This window comes from Diabrotica undecimpunctata, chromosome 4 (genome assembly GCF_040954645.1).
Source record: "Diabrotica undecimpunctata isolate CICGRU chromosome 4, icDiaUnde3, whole genome shotgun sequence".
NCBI classification, from domain to species: domain Eukaryota; kingdom Metazoa; phylum Arthropoda; class Insecta; order Coleoptera; family Chrysomelidae; genus Diabrotica; species Diabrotica undecimpunctata.
Window position 1 is genome coordinate 18733018 of NC_092806.1, and position 27344 is coordinate 18760361.

At 35.1% G+C, this 27344-nt stretch overlaps 1 protein-coding gene across 1 annotated transcript in view; it reads left to right on the plus strand.

Annotated features, from left to right (window-relative positions):
• The window catches only part of LOC140438157 (uncharacterized), a 50868-nt gene extending 23859 nt beyond the window's left edge, over positions 1-27009 (plus strand). Inside the window, exons 7-11 of the mRNA XM_072527869.1 lie at positions 15-485; positions 10476-10981; positions 18458-18676; positions 23560-23842; positions 26705-27009. Coding sequence (XP_072383970.1) covers positions 15-485; positions 10476-10981; positions 18458-18676; positions 23560-23842; positions 26705-26967 — 1742 coding nt within the window. The 3' untranslated portion in view covers positions 26968-27009. The remainder of the gene's footprint in view (positions 1-14; positions 486-10475; positions 10982-18457; positions 18677-23559; positions 23843-26704) is intronic.
• Positions 27010-27344: the final 335 nt, after the last annotated feature.

A 27344-nucleotide genomic window follows, 5' to 3' on the forward strand; every position in this document is an offset into this window, starting at 1 on the left:
TGTATTTTTTCTAGGTAATGTTTACCAAGAAAATTTTTATGAAAAAGTAAATGAAATTGAAAACACTTTGACAACACGAGTACGAAGCACATTAATAGGCGATATACTCAGAGATATTCTCAATTCAACAAAATATAAAAAATCACAAATTCAAAAATATACATACTCCGAAAAACACTACTTCGAAGCAACTAACCAAGAAACTTGGGGTTTTATCAAACGACCTAAGTATGTTTACAATAAAGAGTTGGTTACAGAATTAAAAAATTTTTATAAGAAAGTTAAGACGCCAGAAGATTATGCGGATTGGAACTATTCAATCGAAATTTTACTAGAACTTGCTAAAAAACGAGACCTGCTTAATTATATAGACGATATTTATATGACGTGTAAGGAAGGCCGTGAACGCGCTTACATTTTAAGAGAACTATACGCAATTCCAAATATTCACATTGCGGAGGCACAAAAAGTACATGACGCAATCAGTAAGTTCCTAGCAGTTTCTTTTGTACAACTGAGTTGTAAATCCAGTAATTACTAAAGTACATTCATTTAGCAAATTCCCATCTGTAAATATGAGCACGTGTTGATATTCGCCGTCTCATTCGTCAAGATGCTATTAAATATAATTTATTACCTTAAGCCAGACAGATTCTCATGTTACAGATCCAAACTTGCCAGTATTTTAAATTGAAATTGTATCGTGTTGATTTTTAAGTTAATATATTGTGTTATTTATGTTATAGTTATTGTTAAGTTATTTACTGATCGTGTTATTGTTTAGAGTTTAGTTTAATTGCGATATAATGATTAAGTTTCAAGAAATTTTTACACTAACAGTTTCAAAAGTAAATATCTTTAAAAATTATATGATACTCATCAGTACGACCCCGTTTGGCTTTCACGTGCTTCTATTGACAATTGGGAATTTGTAAAATGAATACGGTTTATTTTAATGGGAATAATCCACAATTAAAGTTTAAAATACGTTAATTTCCACTTCGGAAATTGTTCTCAAAATACAAACAATAATAACAGTTAATAAGACATGGGATACAAGGAGAATTAATTTGTTTGTGTATATACTTTTGGTATCTAAAGGAGGTAAATAAAACATATTTTTGTTGAAACAAAAAATAATTTAAAAAAGTTATAAAAAAAATAGCGTGAACTATTTTCCCGTTGTTCCTTAAAAAATGTTTGTAGGTTAAAAAATCCAAAAATGCATATATGGGTAACAAGACTAATTTAGGTCTCAACTACAACAGTGTGAAATGATTTAAAACATTTTTTTGGGCATAAAGCTACTTGACAATATCTACGTATAATGTCAGTTCGTTTTTTTTCTTATTTTGTTGATCAAAATCTGCATCTTTTATAATATTTTTGAACATCTGGTGAATGTGGTCCTATATTTCTTAGTCTTAGGTCCGAATTTCGTCTGAAATACCAGAGTTTCCCGTTTTTTATTTTTAAATATTACAGGTCAAAATGTCTTTACTGTAAAGTTACCTATGAGAGCTATTTCAAGGCGCTGCCTAAAATCCTTGTGGGAAGTATTTTTTTGATCATAACTTGTTGTGTACATAATTTAAACATTCTTGCATCGTATACAGAGAAAAAAATTTCTCCCTACCGCACGATACATATCTGTAAATATTTCTGCCCACTTAAGAGTCCACTTACCTACATAGAGTAGACAAATTTCCTATCTAAGTCTGTTTTAAATTTAGCTTTTATGTTTTTGGACGTCTTACATAATGCAAAATTTGGTGTTAAGGCATTATTAGGCAATTTGGTGTAGCATTAGGCAATTTAATGTAGCTTAGGACATTCATGAATGAACCAGATGTCAATATATAAAAGTTCAGTCTTTATCTTCAGACAGTCTAAGATACTTTTGGATATCCAAAACCATACTGTAGATTCTAATCTTTTCAACTATTTTTTTTTCTTTTCAATTCTTTCATTTGTCATAAGTATGTACAAAACGTATCAGTCTTTTACAATTTTTTAATATTTTATTTATATAAAGAATAATTTATGTAAAATAAGATTGTTCAATTAACAATATCAGTAAATGCAAAATGTCTATAAAACTTAATCATATTATTAATAAAAATTAAACTTATATTAATGGAAACATTTTAAAATAAAACACCAAGTACATCACGAACGTCTCACACTGAATAAGAGACACTTCAATCGAACATTTCCCGGTTAATTTTGAAAGACTTTGCCAGGGGGACTTAATCGAAATTGTCTTCTCAATGTTTTCTTATACAGTCTCCCGAGACCCACCCTAAATCTCGATCCATCGAAGATGTAAGCCCTTGACCTTTTGGGTTAATCTAGTTATATATCGGAGAAGTTCTTGACAATTGAAGGATTATACCAAAACTGTTTAGACAGTAAAAATGGGATCTAACTTAAAATGACTATTGGCTTGAGTGCCCGTCAATAAAGTTTGAATAAAACTGGCGAAGGAGATAAGTGATTCTCTAATTATAGAGAGTTTAAGGTATCTGCAGAAGTTTTTAATATGAGATTGGTCCAAACATGAATTTTCAATTCGATTATTTTGCTGATATAGATATATTTATTTCTGATATAGTGAAATATGTGTATGTCATTGAAGTCTGAAGCTTCACGCTACTCTTCATTACCGCCTACTGTAGCACTTTTTTTGTTGTTCTTATAGCTATAGATAATAATATATATAATAAATAAATAAATAAATAGATAAAATAATAGATAATTTGATATGTGTGCCCCTCCGATAGGGGCTGCAGGACCTTGACGTTGGTTCGGAGGCTTAAGCTGACTGTTCAGACAGGGCTGTAGTCTGGCGTAGGAAGTGGAACAAGTATGTGTGTGTGAATGAATGGGATCTCCCTAATAAGGAGCTCTCTGTTGAATGAAGGTACCCCCTATAAACGGGCTAGGCCTAGTGAATGGGAAGTATAGAAACGTGTGAAACGACCACGCTAGAACAGTTCCTGTCACCACATAGCCCTCTGGGGTATCTGGGAATCTTTCCCAGGTATTCGAGAGACTAGGGAGGGAAGAACTGTTTCAGCGACCAAGAAGCAGCCTACCCAAGCTAAGGTGTGAGGTAATCGTGCCGATGGCTGTATGGCCACAGGGTTTTATGTGGTCGTGAACGATCCCCCTGGGGAACCAGGCAAACCCCACTGTATAAAGCCTTCCCCTGGTAATGCGGGGCTCTGCCAGGGGCGACCAAGCTTTCCCTAGCTACTCGTGGGAACAACATGTATACGAAAAATAAAAATCCAAAACCAAAATCTGAGGTTGGACCAAAACGTTCACCTCAGTCTGAAGCCGCAGATAAGGATGGACAGCAATGTTCACCTCTAATCTCGGCCAAACCGGAGGCTGGACCAAAACGTTCACCTCAGCCTGAAGCCGGAGCTAAGGATGAACAGCAATGTTCACCTCAAGCTTCGGCCCAAGCGGAGGATGGACAAGGACCACCTCGGGAAAACCGGCCAAAACGCCACAGAATTAGCGGCGCCGAGGCAAAAAGAAGGAAGAAGGCCAGAGAGGTGATGGGAAAAGCACCCACGGGAGCAGCTCATCCCTCTCCAGCCCCTCCCAAAACAAAGGTGAAGATGCCCACATCGGAGGCTGACAACGGTTCCACCTCCAAAAGAGGACAGGAACCAACAGCCCCCGGTGTGAAGCGCCTTCGCCCAAGTACCTCCACGGAGGGCACGCCGAGGAAGCATAAGAAGTCACGCGGTGGTGGAAACACCGCTGCGCCTTCCCAAAGCTTCGCCGAAGCTACCTTAAGACATCTTAAGGTTGCTATTATAGATAAGTTAAACCCGTATGGAAAGGTCACCGCCGACCGGGCAAACCTTATCAAACAAAGCCTAATCGAGGAATTGGACAGAACAATCTTGTCACCCTCGAGCAGCCAGGTAAAAGCACCCACGTTCAAGTCATGGACTTACTCAGGTGAGATCATCAGAGTAGTCTGTGATGACGATGAGGCGCTTGCATGGCTGGAAAAGGCTACATCTGACCTCAAACCGTGGGAGGAAGCATCACTGGCTGTTGTCAGTCAGGATAAGCTCCCAAAACTTACCAAAGCCTCTCTATGGATCCCGGAGGATGCTATTAGCACCTCTGATGACCCAGAAAGAGTGCTGCGGAGGTTAGCGGCGCAAAATCCAGACATGGCAGTCGCGAGATGGTGCACTTTTCACCATGAGGTAAAAAAGGATCCTAAAGGACACCTGTTTGTCTTCGGAATCGGAGACGATGACATGGTTGTCCTTAGGAAAAGGGCAATGAGGCTGAGCTGCACGTTTACCTCATTGTATCTAAAAACAAGCACAAGCAAAGTGCAGGATACCTCCTCGGAACCAGGAACCTCAGACACGCGGCAACCGACTGCGGTTGCTGAGACTGAGACAACCCTGGTCCCACAGCAGGGAGAAGATCATCAAATGATGGTTGACGAACTCTGCGGAGGAAGTTCCGAAATAACTGAGGCTGCCCCCTCCTCAACTGAGGAGGAAATGGACACCTAAAAAGAGCCGAAACGATACCTAAGCCATGGGCAAGGATGTCGAAAAAAATAAGGTCACTATTATTCAATGCAACCTCCAACACAAAAAGGTGGCAACGGCAACACTATGTCGCCGCCTGGATGTAACGGAGGATGCAATAGCACTAATCCAAGAACCTTGGATAAATAAGACCAAAATAACTGGTCTTAGCAGCCTAAACGGTCAAATTTTCAGCTTACCAAGCAATCAACAACCGAGAACAGCAATATATGTTCCCAGAAAAATCAAAGCCTCCCCTATGGCGCAGTTTTGCACCTCAGACGTAACTGCGGTTAAAGTGAAGTGCCCATGGGGAAAGGGCAAAAATAGAGAGTTGATACTAGCATCAGTCTACCTACCCTCAGATGCAGCCACCCTACCACCAACAAGGGAAATGGAAGATCTGGTAGACCATTGTCTCAGTCAGAAGGTAGAACTTATTATCGGCTGCGATTCGAACTCTCACCATCTAGGCTGGGGCAGCAGAGATAACAACGCCCGAGGTAAGTCTCTTTATAACTATATTACTATAAAAGATTTGTATATCTTAAATAAGGGCACCGAACCTACCTTTATTAATGTTCGTAGCCAAACAGTCATCGATATCACGCTGGCAACAGCTGAAATATCGAATAAAATTCAGAACTGGCAGGTATCGGAGGATATTTCTATGTCCGACCACCGCTGGCTAACCTATAATATTAGTCTGGAAAAAAGCCTTATCAAATCGCGCGACCCTAAGAGGACGGATGTAGAACTCTACAACCGACTCTTAGAAGATGCTCTGCGGAATGAAAGGGCTTCAACTCCAGGAACTAATACAGAATTGGAAAGGTATGCGGTATCTATCCAAAACAAAATAAGCTATGCTTATAAAAAATCCTGTCCAATAAGGATGGTCCAGGAAAGTCGCAAAACCAACTCTTGGTGGTGCACTGAATTGGAACACCTTAGGAAGACAGCAAGAACAGCTTTTAATAGAGCAAAACGCACCAAACTCAAAGAGGATTGGGATTCTTACCAATCAAATCTCAGAGAGTTTAAAAAAGTCTGCAGACAAAGACAAAGAGCTGCTTGGAGAACCTTCTGTGAGGAAATCGAAGATTTCCCGCAGGCTTCCAGGTTACAAAAAGCGCTCTCAAAGGACCCACATCGGCATGTCGGCATACTAACGAAGGAAGATGGGAATAAAACTTCCAACCTTCGCGAAAGTGCTGAGGTCCTGATGAAAACACACTTTCCCGGTTCTAGTGTCTCAACAGCACCAAACCGGATGGAAGAAGCAATCATACCGTCAACAAACGACTGGCATCTCGCCAGAACAATGATTAATGAGGAAAAGGTAAAATGGGCCATATTGTGCTTCACCCCTTTCAAATCACCAGGGCCTGACGGCATATATCCAGCCCTACTACGGTGGGGACTGGATATCCTTCTGCCGCACCTCGTGGAAATATTCAGAGCCTCTTTGGTTCTGAGATATATTCCTAGGAAGTGGAGAGAGGTACGTGTGGTCTTCATACCAAAACCAGGTAGGATGGACTACACCCTACCAAAGGCTTTCCGACCAATTAGCCTAACATCCTTTCTGTTGAAAACGATGGAAAGGCTATGCGAGAGGTACATAAGGGATGAAGTTCTGGTCCATAACCCACTTCACCCAAATCAACATGCATATACTTCGGGAAGATCTACCGATTCTGCACTGCATCATGTAGTGGGAAGAATTGAAAGATCGCTGGATAATAAAGAATCCACCCTAGGTATATTCATAGACATTGAGGGAGCGTTTGATAAAACCACATTCCCAACTATCACCCAACAGCTCAACGTCAGGAATGTTCCCCTGGCCATAAGCGAATGGATATTCAGTATGCTCTCTAATAGAGCAATAAGCATAAATGTAGAAGACGTTTCTGTTAGAGGCATGGTTACGAGGGGCTGTCCACAGGGAGGGGTGCTATCACCACTACTCTGGAACATAGTTCTAGATACCCTGGTTGACCAACTCAGCAGCAACGGTTTCTACACAATAGCCTATGCAGACGATATTGCTGTCCTGCAAAGCGGTAAGTTTGAGAGCACACTATGTGAGAGATCACAAGTTGCTCTCCGACTAATAGAAACATGGTGCAAGGAACACTCACTATCTATAAATCCAAAGAAAACTGAGATGGTCCTCTTTACCAGGAAAAGAAGAATCACGGGCTTAATACCCCCAAGGATTCTAAACTACAGTCTAAATTTTTCTGACGAGGTGAAGTACCTTGGTATTACCCTTGACAAGAAGTTAACATGGAACTCACACTTAGATGGTAGAGCTAAAAGAGCATATATTGCCTATGAGCAGTGTCGACGAACGGTCGGACGCACCTGGGGCCTCACGCCCAGGGTGATCGCCTGGGTCTACACCGCTGTCATTAGGCCAATGCTAACTTACGGAGCTATTGCTTGGGTACCAAAAGTGCTACAGGCAACAGCGATTAACAAACTAAACCATATTCAGCGGATGGCTTGCATAAATATAACAGGTGCCATGAAAACAACACCAACTGCTGCAATGGAGTTGATCATTGGCATCACGCCTCTAGATATATATGTCAAAGAGGTGGCGCTAGTGACAATGATGCGACTGCGCTCAGCTGGTGCAAACCTTGATGTAGGAATGGGACAATTGAGAACTCGTTTCTGGCGAGAAGAGTTGGATGCGTTACCACTTCTACAGGCAGGCTGCGACTCAATTGAACCAAAGTTTGTCTTCAACAAACCCTACAAAATTGAAACAGGACAGTACATGGAGACAAACGTGGCAAATGCCTATTGCATATACACCGATGGCTCCAAAATGAAAGAAGGCTCAGGATGCGGGATATACTCCAGATCACTGAACCTAAGAATAAAGTGGGGTATGGGCAAAAATGCCAGCGTAGTTCAGACAGAACTGACTGGTATCTCCATAGCCGCAAAAGAGATAACCCAAAAAGGTATAGCAGGTAAAACTATAATCATCTGCACAGATAGCAGACAAGCGCTACTAACCTTGAATAGACCACGTGTCACATCAGGTTTAGTAATGGAGTGTCACAAGTCACTAACCCAAGCTTCGGATGGTAATACCATCATCCTGAGGTGGGTTAAAGGACACAATAGGAATAAAGGCAACCGCATTGCTGACCAATTAGCTAGGAAGGCGGCAGGCCTAAGACTCTTAGGACCTGGGGATCTTTTTGGTTGGTCAACTACAACAATCGCGGAAATTGTCAAATGTCACTCCCATACTCAAACCGTAAAAAGATGGGAAGAAGGGAAAGGATGTAAACTTGCCAGGGTAACACTAAGTAACCTTGAAGAGTCAACATCTAAGAAGTACTTGGGAATGACCAGGAAAAACCTACGTTTGGCAGTTGGTTTTTTAACTGGTCATTGTCAACTAAGCAAACACCTCCATACACTGGGGCTAGCAGACACACCTCTATGTAGGAAGTGTGAACGAGAAGACGAAACTGTAGAGCATGTCCTATGTGAATGCCCAGAGTTATCGTTAATACGAGAGTACGCGTTCGGCGAGTCCTGGCCAACACCTGCCCACATAAGAGAGATGTCTCCTGGTGACTTGTCCACCTTCCTAGAATTGGCAGGATGGACAATGAGCTAAGGGTGACAGCTCCCTGGGAGGATGCACAATGGGTCAATTGTGGCCTAAGTGCTGTGAAACTTAACTCGCCCTCCCTACTCTACAGATACAGAATTTGATATGTGTAGTAGATTTTCTAGTAACAAATAGGATGGTGATGAGCTTGGTGCTGTGAGAGATTTTTTTTAATGTTTATAAATGCTTTAATCTACAAATATAACCAACCGATCGAAGTGGTTTTTGCAATATAGATTTTATTTCAGAGATGTGTAGTCACAATCTCTCTTTACTCATTGAAATTATTGCCAATAGTGAAATAATCATCATCATCAGTGGCATTACAGTTCGTTATGAGCTAAAGCCTTCTTCAGAACAATCTTCCATTCGCTCCTGTCTCTGGCAACTCTTTTCCATGCTTTAAGTCCGATGAATTTTAGATCATCCTCTATGTTATATTGATACCTAAGTTATGGTCTTCCTCTGGTTCTTCGGTCAAAAATTTTTCTGATCGTTGCATCTTCATCTCGCCTAATTACATATCCTATCCATCGAAGGCGTGCTAATTTAATACATTTTACAACGTCAGGTTCCCCAAAACTTCTGTATAACTTAAAGTAACGCCTACGCCACAAACCCTGTTCTTGGATTCCTCCATATATTTTCCTTAGAATTTTTCTCTCAAAACGTTTAAGCAATTTTTGGTCGTTCTGTGTAAGTGACCACGTTTCTGGCCTGTATGTTAACGCTGGCCTTATTAGTGTTTTATATATGGTAACTTTAATTTTTCTGGGTAGTTCTTCTGCTTTCTGTTTCCTTAAGCCATAATAGCACTTATTGGCAAGCACCATTCTTCTTTTAATTTCTTCGCTGACATTTTCGTCTTTGGTCAGCAGCGAGCCCAGGTAGACACAGGTGTCCACACCTTCCAGTTCCAGATCATCATTGAATAGTCTAGGTGTCTGGTTGCCTGATCTAGTACAATACATATACTTGGTTTTCTATGCTTTTATTTTTAATCCCATTTTCAGTGCAGACGCCCTTAGTGATCGAAATGCTTCGATCAGAGATTCTGTAGACCTAGCAATAATGTCTATGTCACCTGCATATCCGACCACTTGTACAGATTTTTTAAAGATGGCGCCATTCGTATTAATATGGCACTCTCGAATTATTTTTTCTAGTGCAAGGTTAAATAAGTGACACGACAGTCCATCTCCCTTCTTCAGTCCATTTTTACAATGGAAGGGTCTTGAAAAGTCGTTTTGGATTCTGACTACATTCTCTACGCCTGTGAGTATAAGTTCCGTTAGTTGAACAAGATGAAGCTGCATTTGAAATTCCACCATAGCCTGTAGAAGTTTTTGTCTGTTGACTGAGTCGTATGCGGCTTTGAAATCCACGAATATGTGGTGGGTGTCGACTCCGAACTCAAGCGTTTCCTCAAGAATCTGCCTGACTGTGAGCGTTTTTATTCATTTCAGGCAAAGTAATTTCTATTTGGTCTTCTTCACGACTGTTGCTAAGCAGTTCTTCAAAATGATTCGCCCACCTGTTTAGTATCTGTTGTTTGTCACTAATTATGGAACCATCTCTGTCTGTTATTCTGGGTTTGCTTTTCTGCAGCTGTTTATCTTCTGGTAGAATTTTCTATTGTGGTGGTTACCAATCTCGTTTAGAGCGTTTTCGTATGGCTCTTTCTTTTTTCTTCTAAACGTCCTTTTTTCTTCTCGTCTAAGATTTTCATAGTCTTCCAGGTTTGATCTCGTACTGCGCTGCTGAAGTCTCATATGTTTCATTTTTCTGTTGGTTAATGGATCTAAATTCTTCGTCAAACCAATCTTCGTTTATTTTAGCCTGGTTAGGTTTTAAAAAGTCTTTGTGAAAGTGAAATAACCACACACTTAGATTTTTGTGTGGTGTTCCCAAAATAGTCAAATGCAATATCCAAAAAACTAGTAGGATTATCTAGTTGATAACTTTAGCTATTATTTTTTTAGCTGTCTGTCGCATAAATATATTTATTCCAGTCTCATAAAAAAAGATTAGTTTGAAAAAAAAATAAAATTTCCAAAATAAATCAATATTATTCCATTCGATAACATTTATTCCTAATTTTCTATGGCAACAGTTAATAAACCTACTGTGTAATACGACCATTTGACAATTAAACAGAATTTACAATTTTCTATTTTCCTATTGACTGTTTTACCTTAATAGCCTCAGTAATTCTTTTACATTTAATGTCTAATAGTATAATTTCTTAGGGGAGCCTGACGCATCACCAAGAGAAACATACGCGAAAAGCAAAACAAACCACGAACAACTTCACGAAATACTTCAAAAGCTTGACAGAAGTGTCATGATAAATAACACGGAGCGAGAAAAATACGCCACTGTGTATTATATTGTTAGATACTACCTGCATAGAGCATACAAACAACTGAATGGAAGAGATGTCTCTACTCCTATTCCTGTCTTGGGAAATACAAAAATTCCCGACAGGTGTGAAGATATACCTGAAAGGCTGCTTTTTGAAAAATTTGATAATATTTGGATACAGCGAAACAGACGGGTTCCTCCTGTAGTCACAGAATTTATACCTAAACCGAAACCAAAACATTTAGAAAATATACCGTTAGATCAACCCCATGAGCTGTATAATGCGTATTTTAAAAAACAAAAAAACGATAAAAAGAAAAATAATGCAAAAACGAAGAAGATACTACCAGTCACAACCAATAAGAATAATAAACAAAAAGGAAAACGTTCGGTGAGAATTTGGTAAAATTATAAATATTTATTTAGTTATTTAATTATTAATATACGATAGGTATACAGTGTGTCCGTAAAGTATGGAATAAATTCGATATTTCCTAAATGAAAAGTCTTTTTAAAAAAATCTAAAACACTTCGATTTTTAAATTTAATGTTCTACATTTTACAATAAAATTTCATTATACAAAATACACATTACAGTGCTGACGTCATCGGCTCTTTTTTTAAATATAACACCCTGTATTTTAGAACATTTTTAGGTCGATAAAAATGAGCTGATTTCAAAAACGTATAACACTCGGGTCTAATGAATATAATTTGAAAGATATGCGCTTAGAAAATAAATTATTTTTTATCAATTGCAAAAAAGTAGCCTACTTCTAGTTTTTGGTAAACTGTAATTATTTTTAGTAACATTTAATAACAATTAAGTAGTACAATAATTGTATTAATTAGTGAATGCTCTGTATTATTCCTTAGAATTAATTTTAAGTAGAAATGAATTTGAGTGTAAAGCAAAGAATTGAAATACTCATGATGATTGGTATTGGAGACAAATCGCGAACTCAGATGGAAGTGTGTAATTTATTTAATGACAAATATCCAGAAATACCCGTCACGCAGTCAACAGTAAGTAAGATTGAAAAGAAATTTCGAGAAACTAGTACGCTAGTACGGTTGAAAATGCACGCAAATCAGGTCGTCCCTCTATAAATTATGTTACAACATTAGATGTTTTACTTGCTTTTAAAGAAGATGCGCACACTTCTATTCGTAAGGTTAGTAGTGATTTCGATGTTTGCAAAACAACGGTACACAAAGTACGTAAACGTAAGTAAAATGCACAGTTGTACAGGAGAATGATCCAGATAAAAGAATACAACTTTGCGAAATAATGATGGATAACAGCCACCGAAACCCTCTCTTGGTTCAAAATATTATTTTTTCTGATGAGTGTGATGAGGCTACCTTCAAATTAAATTGCGAGGTTAACCGTCAGAATTGTAGATACTGGGCAAAAGAAAACTCTAACGGGATGCGGGAACATCATACACAATACCCGCAAAAGGTAAACGTATGGGCTGGCATTGTAAGAAATAAAATCATTAGACCCTACTATTTCGAAGGTAATTTAAACGGACCAGCATACCTTCAGTTTTTAAGTATGTATCTCGTACCTACTTTAGTTAATCTATTCCCCAGTAGAACTAATCTTGGAGGTTTTGATAAAAGTTTATGGTTTCAACAGGATGGTGAGCCTCCGTATTATGCTTTAGATGTTCGAAGGTACCTAAACGAAATTTTTCCGAACAGGTGGATTGGAAGACGTGGACATATTGAATGGCCAGCAAGGTCGCCAGACCTCAATTCTTTGGATTATTCTATGTGGGGGTATTTAAAGAATGTTGTTTATAAAACGAAACCTGCAAATATTGGAGACTTAAAAACAAGAATCCGTAAAGAAATAAACAATATTTCTCAAGAAAGCATAAACAAGGTTCTACAAGAATTTGTACAACGTTTGGGTTACTGTCAAATACAACAAGGTCTACAATTCGAACATTTAAGATTAAGTCATGTATTAATTACTGGATTACTTTCAAGTTATTTATTATAATTTATTTATAATTTGTTAATATTATAAATCAATAAAAATTAAATTCCTAAGCGCATATCTTTCAAATTATATCCGTTAGACCCCCAGTATTATACTTTTTTGGAATCAGCTCATTTTTATCGATCTAAAAATGTCCTAAAATACAAGATGTTACATTTAAAAAAGGAGCCGATGACGTCATCACTGTAATGTGTATCACTTTGTATAATGAAATTTTATTGTAAAATGTAGAACATTAAATTTAAAAATCGACGTGTTTTAGATTTTGTTAAAAAGGCTTTCATTTAGGAAATATCGAATTTATTCCATACTTTACGGACACACTGTATAATATATTTATTTTTTGTTAAATTACATATAATATATAATACACATTGTTGCATAAAATAAACATCAATTTTAGTTTACCGTGGATTTAGATTAGATCTACGTATTACGTATATTTAATTGTAAGTCCCTGAATTTTTCCCTAATTTCTTAAACAATGCGGGCAGACACTTTTTAATGATCATTTGTTATTCCCCATAGGGGCCTCCATAAGTCAGGTACATAGCTGTACAGTTCCTCGTGACTCACCCTATAGGGTAGCGAAAAATATGGAAACACGGTAATTTCTCTGAAACAATTAAATATATAAATCACGACACTAGAAATCCGAAGATTTCTATAGACGAAATTAAAATCCAGATTTTTGCTTTAATCTGTGCCTTCTAAGAATTGCAAGGCAAAACAGGCGTTGCTAAAGATGTAAAGAGAGAAATGGGGAATCTAAAATTGCATTCCACAACATATCTCCTCAACGAAGCAAAAATCTTTGCGAATTGGTTTTTTTTACTCATAAAGTGTATATCGAAATAAAAGGAAAGACAGTTAAGATTTTATTTCACGTGTAGTGACTCTGTATATTTGCTTATACGTATTTCATCTTAAAAGAAATCATCGGAGCGACTAGTTACAGAAGCTCTTAACAATCTTTTCTGTCGAAAAAAAAGCAACAAAAAAATGGTTTCAGTGTGGATGCTATAGCCACATCTGATAATAAATCACGAAACTAGAAATCCGAAGATTTCTATGGACGAAACTAAAATCCAGATTTTTGCTTTAATCTGTGCCTTCTAAGAATTGCAAGGCAAAACAGGCGTTGCTAAAGATGTAAAGAGAGAAATGGGGAATCTAAAATTGCATTCCACAACATATCTCCTCAACGAAGCAAAAATCTTTGCGAATTGGTTTTTTTTACTCATAAAGTGTATATCGAAATAAAAGGAAAGACAGTTAAGATTTTATTTCACGTGTAGTGACTCTGTATATTTGCTTATACGTATTTCATCTTAAAAGAAATCATCGGAGCGACTAGTTACAGAAGCTCTTAACAATCTTTTCTGTCGAAAAAAAAGCAACAAAAAAATGGTTTCAGTGTGGATGCTATAGCCACATCTGATAATAAATCACGAAACTAGAAATCCGAAGATTTCTATGGACGAAACTAAAATCCAGATTTTTGCTTTAATCTGTGCCTTCTAAGAATTGCAAGGCAAAACAGGCGTTGCTAAAGATGTAAAGAGAGAAATGGGGAATCTAAAATTGCATTCCACAACATATCTCCTCAACGAAGCAAAAATCTTTGCGAATTGGTTTTTTTTACTCATAAAGTGTATATCGAAATAAAAGGAAAGACAGTTAAGATTTTATTTCACGTGTAGTGACTCTGTATATTTGCTTATACGTATTTCATCTTAAAAGAAATCATCGGAGCGACTAGTTACAGAAGCTCTTAACAATCTTTTCTGTCGAAAAAAAAGCAACAAAAAAATGGTTTCAGTGTGGATGCTATAGCCACATCTGATAATAAATCACGAAACTAGAAATCCGAAGATTTCTATGGACGAAACTAAAATCCAGATTTTTGCTTTAATCTGTGCCTTCTAAGAATTGCAAGGCAAAACAGGCGTTGCTAAAGATGTAAAGAGAGAAATGGGGAATCTAAAATTGCATTCCACAACATATCTCCTCAACGAAGCAAAAATCTTTGCGAATTGGTTTTTTTTACTCATAAAGTGTATATCGAAATAAAAGGAAAGACAGTTAAGATTTTATTTCACGTGTAGTGACTCTGTATATTTGCTTATACGTATTTCATCTTAAAAGAAATCATCGGAGCGACTATTTACAGAAGCTCTTAACAATATTTTCTGTCGAAAAAAAAAGCAACAATAAAATGGTTTCAGTATGGATGCTATAGCCACATCTGATAATAAATTGTCATCGAATGCCATAGTCTGTGGACTAGTGCGCATTTCGATGCGCATCGCCCCGCCTCAAATTTTTTTATTGGCTCTTGACCTGGAAATCCCTATTTATCGCTCGAACGGCACATATAAATATTGGCGATTTTCAGGTCAGCCAGGTCAGTTCCTCGCGGGCTCTCCGAGAGCTTAGTGCTCTCGGGGCTCTGCTCCTGTTTTCCTATTTTCCTATTTTCCATACTCTGTGGCTAAGAGTTATTTTTAACTTTAACTTGGTGTTTTTATTTCGACAATCCTTTGTCATGTAAGAAAATATCTTGTCTTTCTCAAGACAAGCCATCGGAAGACCACAACCTAATGTACCATTTTCGACGAGGAATTTGTTGTGTAAGAAATATCTTGCCTTTTTCAAAGCAAGACACCGAAGATATAAATATTTTCCGAGTCCATAACCTGAAAATGGACTTAAGTAGAGGAGCTCACGACGTTTACTCCGAAGCCCTCTACAGAGCACCCGGGGATATCAGAAGGTGGTTAGACCCATATTTGTTCCCCCGAGGTGACAAAATCACGAAACCAGAAATCCGAAGATTTCTATGGACGAAACTAAAATCCAGATTTTTGCTTTAATCTGTGCCTTCTAAGAATTGCAAGGCAAAACAGGCGTTGCTAAAGATGTAAAGAGAGAAATGGGGAATCTAAAATTGCATTCCACAACATATCTCCTCAACGAAGCAAAAATCTTGGAGAATTGGTTTCTTGTACTCATAAAGAGTATATCGAAATAAAAGGAAAGACAGTTAAGATTTTATTTCACGTGTAGTGACTCTGTATATTTGCTTATACGTATTTTATCTTAAAAGAAATCATCGGAGCGACTATTTACAGAAGCTCTTAACAATCTTTTCTGTCGAAAAAAAAGCAACAATAAAATGGTTTCAGTATGGATGCTATAGCCACATCTGATAATAAATCACGAAACTGGAAATCCAAAGATTTCTATAGATGAAACCAAAATCCAGATTTTTGCTTTATTCTGTGCCTTCTAAGAATTGCAAGGCAAAACAGGCGCTGCTAAAGATGTAAAGAGATAAATGGGGAATCTAAAATTGAATTCCACAACATATCTCCTCAACGAAGCAAAAATCTTTGCGAATTGGTTTCTTGTACTCATAAAGAGTATATCGAAATAAAAGGAAAGACAGTTAAGATTTTATTTCACGTGTAGTGACTCTGTATATTTGCTTATACGTATTTCATCTTACAAAAAGGGAACCGACGAATTTAGAGAACTTAATAGGCAGATTAGAAAAGGAATCAGACAACAAAAAAGAAAAGAAAACGAAAAATTAATAACAACTATTGAAAAAAATAAGAGTATGAAATGCCTCAGACCGACACTAGGACGACGTCAGATGATATCATTAATGGGAAAAGACGAAAATGAAATCACAACTAGAGAAAACATACTGACACGAATAGAAGAATTTTACACAGAACTTTACAGAACACATCAACAAGATAATGAGATGAGACCAGCACGGAAATTAATAAAAAATGTTGGATCAGAAATAATGCCAAAAGTAACAATTTCAGAGGTAACTACAGCATTGGAAAATATGAAGAGAAATAAAGTTGCAGGAGAAGATAATATTACCACAGATATGATATTAGAAGGAGGTAAGGAACTAATTGCAATTGTAACTAAGCTTGTGGACAGTTGTTTACATCAGGGCAAAGTCCCTAAGAGCTGGAACAACTCTAAAGTAATCTTATTACACAAGAAAGGTGATAGTCGAAAATTGGAAAACTACAGACCCATCAGCCTACTGTCACACCTGTTTAAAATACTCACCAAAGTCATAACTACTCGACTAACAAGGAAATTAGACGAATACCAACCATATGAACAGGCAGGTTTTAGAAAAGGCTATTCAACTTCCGATCACCTGTTAACCACAAAAATATTAATAGAAAAATGTAACGAATACAAGTTTCCAGTTTTCCTAGCATTTGTAGACTACGAAAAAGCTTTCGATACCATAGAACACACGGCCGTAATAAACGCAATGCAAAATTGTAGAATAGACAGCAGATATATTAACTTAATAAAAGAAACTATGAACCAAGCTACAGCTACATACTACCTAAATGAAAATGAACACACGAACCCTGTACCATTAAACAGGGGAGTCAAACAGGGAGATACTTTATCACCCAAACTGTTCACCTTAGTTTTGGAGGACGTTTTTAAAAACCTAAATTGGAAATATAAGGGAATAAACATCAATGGCCGCTACCTCAGTAATCTACGATTTGCAGATGACATAATCCTGATAGCTACTGACCTACAAGAAATGCAAACCATGCTTTTAGAACTACATACCGAATCTTCTAAAATAGGACTGAAAATGAATTTAAACAAAACAAAAGTCATGCACTCCGAAGACACCGTGACAATAATAAACGATAAAGTTATAAAAAAAGTTGAAGAATATATATACTTAGGACAAAAAATAATACTAAATAGGGAAATTCAAACTGAAGAAATAAAAAGAAGAAGAAAGTTAGCTTGGGCAGCATTCGGCAAACTGAACTATATACTCAGAAATCAACAAATTCAATTACATCTTAGATCTAAAGTTTTTGATGCATGCATTATTCCGATATTAACTTATGCGGCACAAACATGGACAATCACAAAAAAGAATATGAATATACTTAGAGTCACTCAACACGCGATGAAAAGAGCAATGCTAGGTATATCACTTAAGGATAAGAAAACAAACACATGGATAAGACAGAAAACCAAAGTCACCGATGTGGTGCAAAAATCATTAAAGTTGAAATGGGAATACGCTGGACATGTAGCTAGGAGCGATCTAAACAAATGGCACAGATCAATTTTAACCTGGAGACCATACCAACACAAAAGACCCAGAGGCAGACCTCCTATGAGATGGACAGATGATCTGAAAAGGACTGCCGGGAAAAATTGGCTACAAGTAGCGTACAATAAAAAACAATGGGAAGGAAGACTTGAAGAGGGTTATGTTCAGATGTGGACGTGAATGGCTAGACGAAGAAGAAGAAGAAGATTTCATCTTAAAATAAATCATCGGAGCGTCTATTTACAGAAGCTCTTAACAATCTTTTCTGTCGAAAAAAAAGCAACAATAAAATGGTTTCAGTATGGATGCTATAGCCACATCTGATAATAAATCACGAAACTAGAAATCCAAATATTTCTATAGATGAAACCAAAATCCAGATTTTTGCTTTATTCTGTGCCTTCTAAGAATTACAAGGCAAAACAGACGTTGCTAAAGATGTAAAGAGAGAAATGGGGAATCTAAAATATTTGCATTCCACAACATATTTCTTCTAGGGTTTTATAGGACTATAGGACCCCATAGGTGATTTTTGCGAGGTGAACATTTCACATAAGTTTCTTATTTTCTTATCAAGAATAAGTCAGATATATTCAATATACTTTGGTTGATATTTATGATAAGTGCAGTTGTGATATTAAGTTTTACAAGTATTGAGTTAACTATACACTATAAAAAATCAAATTATTTAGCCTTGTGATATTATGTTGTTGTAGGACAGACATACTGATACAAAAGTTATCGAAAATTTTGATCCATTCGGCAATCTTGAAGTAGATATTCAACAAAACATTTCATCAGGACAATACAAACAGAAGACGTCATTCTCAGTAAAATCGCCATCTATAAGATCTTTCGAAGAAAAGGAAACAAAGAGTTATCATGAGAAATATTTAATTGTTTACAGTAATTTGTGTGCTGGCATTGACGCAATGGTAAGTACCTATTCAGGTCAGAAATATTAAGAAAACTTTCTGGGACCAAAATTTTGAACTATTTTTCTGCTGTTTAAATACGTGACTTTTATGTTTTTTCTTAAAAGTATTTTTGACGTTCTTAACAAACTAATATCATTTTCCGTCATTGTATTCTTGAATTATGTATTTTTCTTCGATAAATACTTTTTACAAGAAGCAAATATGGAATCTCAGATGACATCAAAACCACTTTAACCATAAACACTGACCATGTAATAAATTATTTAAAAGATTTACGTTTATATACATTTATTTAATGTAAATAAAATGAACTCTTGTGTACGTTACTCCACTAATAACCCTGCGTGGTTGATGTGGATTATATGTTTTTTCTAAATAAAAAAAAAAAATGCTTTTTAAGTAGCCCTGATCATACACAAATAAAACTTCTATATTAATCTCTATGATTTGCAGCACTTATTGTTCAAGCAGATGTACCATAGAAAATATATTCAACATTCGTAGGAATAACTACATTTCAAAAGTTTATTATTTACGCTATCGGATCATATTTCGACTATGAATAATAATATGTATTTAATGTTCTTGAAATTGATCTCTCTCGCTTTGCTTTTATCTTGAATTTGATAAATCTATTACTTTACAAATTTCTCTTGCTTAGCTTCTCATACATTTTTTTTATTTAAGACTGGTCCAACGAAGACTGTAGTAACTCATTTTTTATGTAATTGAGATAATTATAAAAATGTATTTACACTGTTACCAAAATTCATTAATCTATTAAATGGATGTTTTTATAGCATTAAGTGATACTTTTAATAATGATCTTACAAGGGTAAAACAGATTTAAGACAGAAATGGTCATAAGTGACTTTTGAATGAGTTACTATAGTTTTCGATGGAGATATTTTTAAAGTAATAAATACCAGAATTATTTGTTTCTTAACTTTATTTATATAAAATGCTACATTTTGAAGAAGCTACTGATATAATTTGCAGTTTTATATTTTAATTCAATTTTCCTCATCCGACTCTTCTTCGCTCTCAACTGAATCAACTTCGAGCTCGACTTTAGGAGGTACATAACTCTTTGAATTAAGATTTTTATAAAATCCATGGTACATTGTGGGTATTTTGCCGGTATTACACAGCCACAGTAATCCTTTTAGCTTTTTTTCTTCAATTGGTAATGGTGCATCATACAGTTTCGGTGGAAATTTGATAGTAGTGGAAGGCCGTCCTCTGCATTTTCGATTTAATTTTATGTCACAACCTCTAAAACCATCATCGAATTCGTATTTAAACATTATAGAATTTTGGTGTTCATGCGAAAATTTTATTTCTCGTATTTTGCTAACTTTTATTGATTTCTTCTCGTTGTCAAGTTTCCAATTCTCGGTATCAGTCAGTTTTTTAAAATTAAAAAAATTATCTTGGGACATTTCCGTAACATCATAAACTCTTCCTGTAGTTTTAGCCATTCTAATTAATGTAACCCACTGTTCTGGCACATATACAACCGATTGCCTTTTCTTTGCATTTTCGATAACAGCATGCATAATGTCACCCTCGTTCTGAGTGTGGCCTTTTTCCAGAAATCTGTGAACAATATCAATATGAAAATGAGCAGCAGCAAAAGCAAACATCGAAAACACAAAACGATTCCTATTTTGTCCCCCACAGTTGTCTGAGTAGAATATTATCGTTTTAACACTTTGTTTTGCCTTGAGATCTAAAAATTTCCAGAGGCAACTGGCAATTTCATTAGGACCTCTTTTAGCCACCTGCTCGTGTCATACATAGCAGTAACCCTGATTATTTCCAACATCATAAACTGTAAAGTTATATGTAGAGTATTTGCTTTTGTAGTAAAAATCACTTACGTTAGACAAAGGGGTAGCTAAAACCTTTTAAAGGTCAAAGCAAGCCACACACAAGCTCTTATCATCTAGTGCAAGCTGTTTGTCTATGTCTTTTAAGTTTCTGATAACTTCTTTGTTTTTCATATGGGACTCATATTGTTCGAGCAATTTTGCTTTTTCAGCATCACTAGCCCTATTAAAAACAGAACAAACAGTACACTGGTCCTTCAAGGTACATCTTCATCGTATTCTTACGGGTATAATGGGAAGGTACTACAGGAAACTGATTTATGTGATTTTTTACGTTGTCTATAAGTTCTGGTGATAGTTTATGTGGTCTGTTAGTGTGCTTTCCACGTTTATCTTCCTCTAATGATCCACCATCTTTCAGTTTCCTTAATGTTGTAGTGATCCAAGTTTCTGAAACGTTAAGGGTTTCCAAAAACATAGTTTTGCAAAAACGTTGTTTTTCATTGCGAATGTAGAAGTAATATTCTCGAGAGTAATTTCTTCGAGACCGTTGTTCTGCAGTAATAGTTACTTGTTTTTTGGCAACCTGTCTCACATGACGAGCAATAAAACCCCACTTTCTCGTATGATCTTTTAACTTCCAAAATTCATTGAAAAAAAGGTCTCTATCTTCTTTAGCCATTTTGGTAGCACATTTTAGTCTACATGTGTTTGCGCATGGTGCACCCATCTGTCTTCCTTTAATTTGAATATCTTTTCGATTTTCATGTTCAAGTCCCAGGTTTAGACTTGTTTTAGATTTTTCATCCGCCCACTTACTAACGTCTCTAATTCTTTTCCTACTTACTCTCTCTATATTGCCTCTGCTTCTTCTCTTTCTATTTGTGGTTGCTTCAGTTATATTCTTATTAGGTTCAATTATTACTTCAGGGATGTTTTTGTCTTCTGTCGGAATGTAATCTGGGTCACTATCAGAGTCTGCATGAAATGGTTCCTCATCGCTTTCCTTCTCAATTATTTCATTTTCATTCCTATTGGCTTCATTCTCTTCTAAGCTTACTAAAATTAAACAAAAATGAGGTAAATGCCTACGTAATATTTTTTCATGCGGAATTTAAACCAACCTGTAGAACATTCAGGATTAATATCAGTCTCCTGGTCACCAGGATCCTCATTCGCCTTTTTGTATTTGCTTTCTTCTACAATACTTTCAGCAATATGTTTACCTTAAAAAATAAGTAGGTTTTTACTTTGCTGTTATTTTAAATAAAGTTTATTATAAATTTACCTTCGAAAGAACGATAAGAAATATCCGTTTCAGTGTTTTTATACGCTTTCTCAGCTAATTCCAATATTAACTCACTTCTGGAACACATTATGGCAATTATAACAAAACTAAACTTTTGAACATAACCTTAAACTAACGCAGAATACCGTAGTAAGTCATGTTACGATACCTATGCTATCGCCTCAGATAACAACGAAGACTATTGTAACTCAAGATACGATGATTTTCTACGGTTGTTTTTCATAAATCGGAGATACTATAAAACTCTTACACGTAATATTGGTTGCATAACTACGTTTACTGAGATACGATTCTTTCCTGGGGAAGATATCATTATGTTTTATTGTTTTGCGCTCGTAACTCAAAAAGTGGAAAATTTGTGTTACTACAGTCTTCGTTGGACCAGTCGAAATGTCTCTTGCTAAGCTTCTCATACATTTTTTTTACTTTGGTTTATACGCACATCTTCCATGAGTTTTCATCTCAACGATTATTTGTATGGGATGATTATTATCACGTATTAAACGTGACTTACCTATTTTAAAATTTTAATCTATGGTTCACCTATACCTATCATCCTTAGACTTCTCATAGTTCTTAATTGTATTCTTTTTTGTCACTACCATCTAAGCTTAATCATTTTCTACATACAGGTTCACACATAACACACTATTTACATCCTTCCTTTTACCCAATGGATGTCTCAAACTACAGTACGTGTATTTTTATCTGTATCTCCATTCTTATGTAATTAATAAATAGTAAAGTAGTAAAGTAAATAATCATATTTAAAACTATTATTTTTATAATCATCCAACCATTTAACGTATGCATAATTCAGGAAATATTAACACGTATAGATTTGATTTTCAATTTTAAAATTAATTTTTGTAATAACTATTAAGTGAAACTTCTTCAAATTTTTAAAGCTAAACACTTGTGAGATTGTTCTTATTCTTAAGCAAAAGTTTTTTGTGCATTTTTAGAAAAGTTATTAATAATTTTCCAAAAATCAACTTTGGAAGTTATTTTTGCAATAATTAAGTAACAAACTACCAAAAATAACTTTGCGAACATTCATTTTAAAAAAATTTCTATACTTTGTTTTATCTTCAAATTATAAAGCACCGTTATGACCTTACTGACAAGTCACATATTTTTACTGAATAACGCTGGAACTTTCTATAGCAAATATGACATTGTTTACAAAATATTGTACTGAGTTTAATTAGTCTAATTTATTAACTTTATTTATTATAAAATATTCTAACAACTAGTTTATTAAAATCTTTATTTAATTTATATATACAATATTCTTACACTTATCACAACTACTTTAATTTATATTATTTATTTACAATATTTATTTCCGCGTTACAATTCGCAATTCGACGCGATATTATTTTTCAGACTATAACAATTTACAATAATAATTTACAACTATAATTTTTTAAAATTAAAAGGTCCTCTATTTATATAAATTATCCGTTATTCTGGAATCCCCTCAGCGACCTGTGTTTACCTTTCTCAAACACAAGGGGGGCGCCAGGCAGGTTTCTAGCGGGTCGGAGAATACACTAGAATGGCATGGAGAGAAGACCAATTTTATAGTGGCTCACAGAAGCTACGAAAGAATTCTTGTTTAGAATAATAACATGTTTATGGGTTAAATATTACTCATATTTATCGTAACAATATACTAAATTTTTGCAAACACAAATTTATAGTACTATTGATTTTACAATTTTTATTTGGTGTAGGTGGCTGCATTAGAAACAATAAACGAAAGAAGAATACCTGCAGAAATTTTAAGCGAATTAACAGAATGCAATATTATAGAGTCTAAGAGAAAGTTTACCAACCTATCGATATCAATAGGAACAGCTTCAACAGGTGCAACATCTGAAAAGTTTAGACTAAGTGACGAAATTCGTCCCGAAGTTGATGATGACTGGAATTATTTGGCTAATACCTATTTTTATCAGAATGAAAAAACTCAGAAGTACTTTATCAAAGGAGAGACTCTTTTCGAAGAAGTAACGGGTAAGCAATATAATCCACAACTTACAATATATCAAATTTTTTTCGAATTCGTTTTAGAATCGAAGAAATATCATATCAACAATCACATTTTGCGATGTTAAAGTTGCTTCAATAGAAACTAAGATATGATTTTTTAAAATTGACTACTTTTAGCCTTATTTCACTTTTAAATCGCCCATAAATGACATAAGGAATCAATTTCACTGTTTGAATCAGTTGTCTTTTTTAAGGGGGTTATTTTTTTATGCATATTTTAGAAAAGTGTACGATTTCATCATTTTATAAAATGTTTAGACTTTCCGAGATATAGCAAACTCGTCTCTGGCATCCCTATGTACCTGTTAACTAATCACTTCAGATAGGTAAACCAGCATTATTAAATTCAGAAATTATTTCAAGCGAATTGGTTCCAAATTTAACTAATATATTTATATGGGTGCCTTTTCCCAAAGTGTTGAGCTTTTCTCTTGCCAGGAGTTCCATGTTATAGTCCACAATTTATTTCATAAAATAAATTCTGCTGTAGTTTTTGAATTTGCTGGAATTAGAAAAATTGCTTTATTTAACTATAGAAAACTAATACACTTGGTTAAGTCAAAAAAATATTTGGTTTTCCAACTGATATTGCCAAACTCATTATACGAGTACAAGAAATTAGTTATTTATACTGAATGAGTTATTAAGCAGATGCACCGTCGAATCTAAAAATCCTGTTGTTAACTAAATAGAAGATCTATCGAGATATTTGACATTATAAAAAATGATTTGGAGATCACGGTTACTCTCTCTCAATTTTATGAGCTTAGTATGTTTGTTACGTCGTCGTCTAATATTTTTCTTCTGCTGTCACCCGCAATCTTTGGTTTATATTCAACAATTTTGTAGATATTAATTTTCTTATTTTTATTCCAATTAAAATCCAAAAAATTTAACTAACAATCAAACTTAATTAATTAAATGCTACCTGCTGTAAAATTATCACTAAAAATAAAAAAAAAACAGAAATCTTTTGTGTCCTATCCATAAATGAAAAGTCAACTTAAAATGTGACATTCTTTTGAGATATTTCATGTTTTATAATGATCTACAAACTTCTACATTCTACATTTGAAATTCCACATTCTACATTTAACAATTTAATCAAAAGTCTACAAATATAATATCAGACAAGGTACTCTACTTAAAGTAACAAAGTAATATATTATGCCTTGCCTACATAAAACGTCTTATAGACTTGACTTGAAGAACTTGCGTTGCGTTTTTCTGTTTGATCATAGTGCTTCGCGAACACTAGCGCGAAATAACTTAAAACGAAGCGTTATAAAAACTACTACCAGTAGTATGATATTTAGCCTTGCACCCTTTCATCGTACATGTCCACAAAACACAATTCCATTTTAGACTCTTTCGTAATTGGAATTTGAAAGTATTGATAATCATCATTTTTCATCCGTGTTGGCTCAGAACGTAATCAATGATCAGGTCACGGTCCATGAAGAAGGAACAAAGGCAAATAAAGAGAAATTTTTCTTTTCGCATAGTTGTAGGTAGGTATCAATACAATTTAGTGGAATTCCATAACACCAGCTAACCGTTGCATTGAATACATTCGAATTGGGATTATTGTTTCAGATTAGCAAATATTAGTGGTTTGCAAGCATTTTATGATATTGACCTGCCACAGGGTGCAGTTAGGCCAATGATCATCTCTTCAGGTCTATATTTAAATTCGTGATTTTATTGCGGTGGTGAGTTACGTGTACTCCTTTTTAGGGGTGAGCAGCTAGCTTAACAGTAGTTCGCATATAAGTTTTATTTTATACAGTTTCTTTACAAATTAAAATCGAGTTTTTTCTGTATATTCCTGAAGATTAAAAGTACACATTTGCATTTTACAAATATTGTAGTCCGATTGATCTTTTAATAACTAATTATTTTTTATTTTCCGTCGCAATCGCGCAAAAGCAAAATGGTCAAACCTTTTTTATATTATTGGCAACAATGACATTGTCTTGTTTAAAAGTTTTCTATAAAAATGACAAATTTCGAAATATTCAACAATTTTTTGGCCTAGATCCTTTTAATAAACCTGAAATTTGCGTTAACTATGTCACAGATATCGTGTCAATGTCCTGATCTTCGTCAGAAATATTATAGTACGAGATCTCACTGCAAGATCACTACGTTCATAACATAGTTAATCAAACTTATATTTTTACATATAATAAAGAATAGGGGAATACATTTATAACGAAAAGGCCGCAAATAGTTTGAATTTAATTAATGGTACTTAATTGATAAACCAAAAATTTTGTTCATTTATTTTTTAAGTAAAATACGCTGCTCATATTTATGTTTCTATACCAACTTAAAGCTAATTTTTTTTTAAATAATGATATAAGGTTGCCTTGGAAAAAATGGTCGCAAATTGAGGGTGCCAGCTGTTAAAAACGCGAGGTATCAAAGATAAAGTAAAAAAGAGCTATCCCGTAAAGCCACTGTTATTGCGTGCTAACTCCATTTTACTTTCTCTTTCATACCTCGCATTTTTAACAGCTGGCAACCTTAATTTACGACCCATTTTTTTAGGTAACCTTATATTATCATATTAACAAAAATAGCTTTAATTTGATACAAAAAGTATATAACTCTGAAAATAATTACGTCACGAGATAATAACACCCATTCCACACTTTATGAACACACTGTATGTCAAAGATTCCTGCTTACGCAAATTATGGGTATTGGGTTTCTTCGTTTGGCAGTTTCCGGTCTTATTTTCTGCTTATTTATATGTTTTTTTCATTGCATGATATAGTCATAACATTTGATTTATTTTTTATACTCTAATGTTATTTTCAGAAACAGCTCCTTTACCACTAACCAAACCCCGTGATTCGTTTCACCTCTTCACTCCCCCGGAAGAAGAATCTGTGGTTTCCGCTGACTTTAAATCAGAAGCAATGCAAACCAGTGATATCAGCAGCGACCAATATGAAGCATTTTCAGATCATTTGTTAAAAACCGACTTATCACACGATCTCTCACAAGCAGATTATAGCGAAGACAATAATACAAAGAGAGAGAAGTCATTGGATCTGTTTTATTATGTCGATTATTTATAATGTTAATTTTTGTTATTATTTAAAATAAAATTTTATTCATCTATTTAACTCATAAGTGATATTTGTTTAATTAATAAGCATAATAGTAGATAATTGGCCACTTGCACTTTGACCTTTAACAATCGCGGCTTCCACACGTGATATTCGACATAAAATGTGGCATTTGACATATTATGTGACATTTGACATCATTTTGTGGAAGTTTTGAAAACAAAAGTTTTCAGTCTTTTATTGTTACATAAAATCAATTTCCATCAAGTAACGGTCAAATACATCACGTATTTTGTAATGTATGTATGTAATAATTGTCACTGACGTCAAAAACAAAACTATTTTGTATATTGACCAAATCAATTACATTTTATTCTGTTAATTTC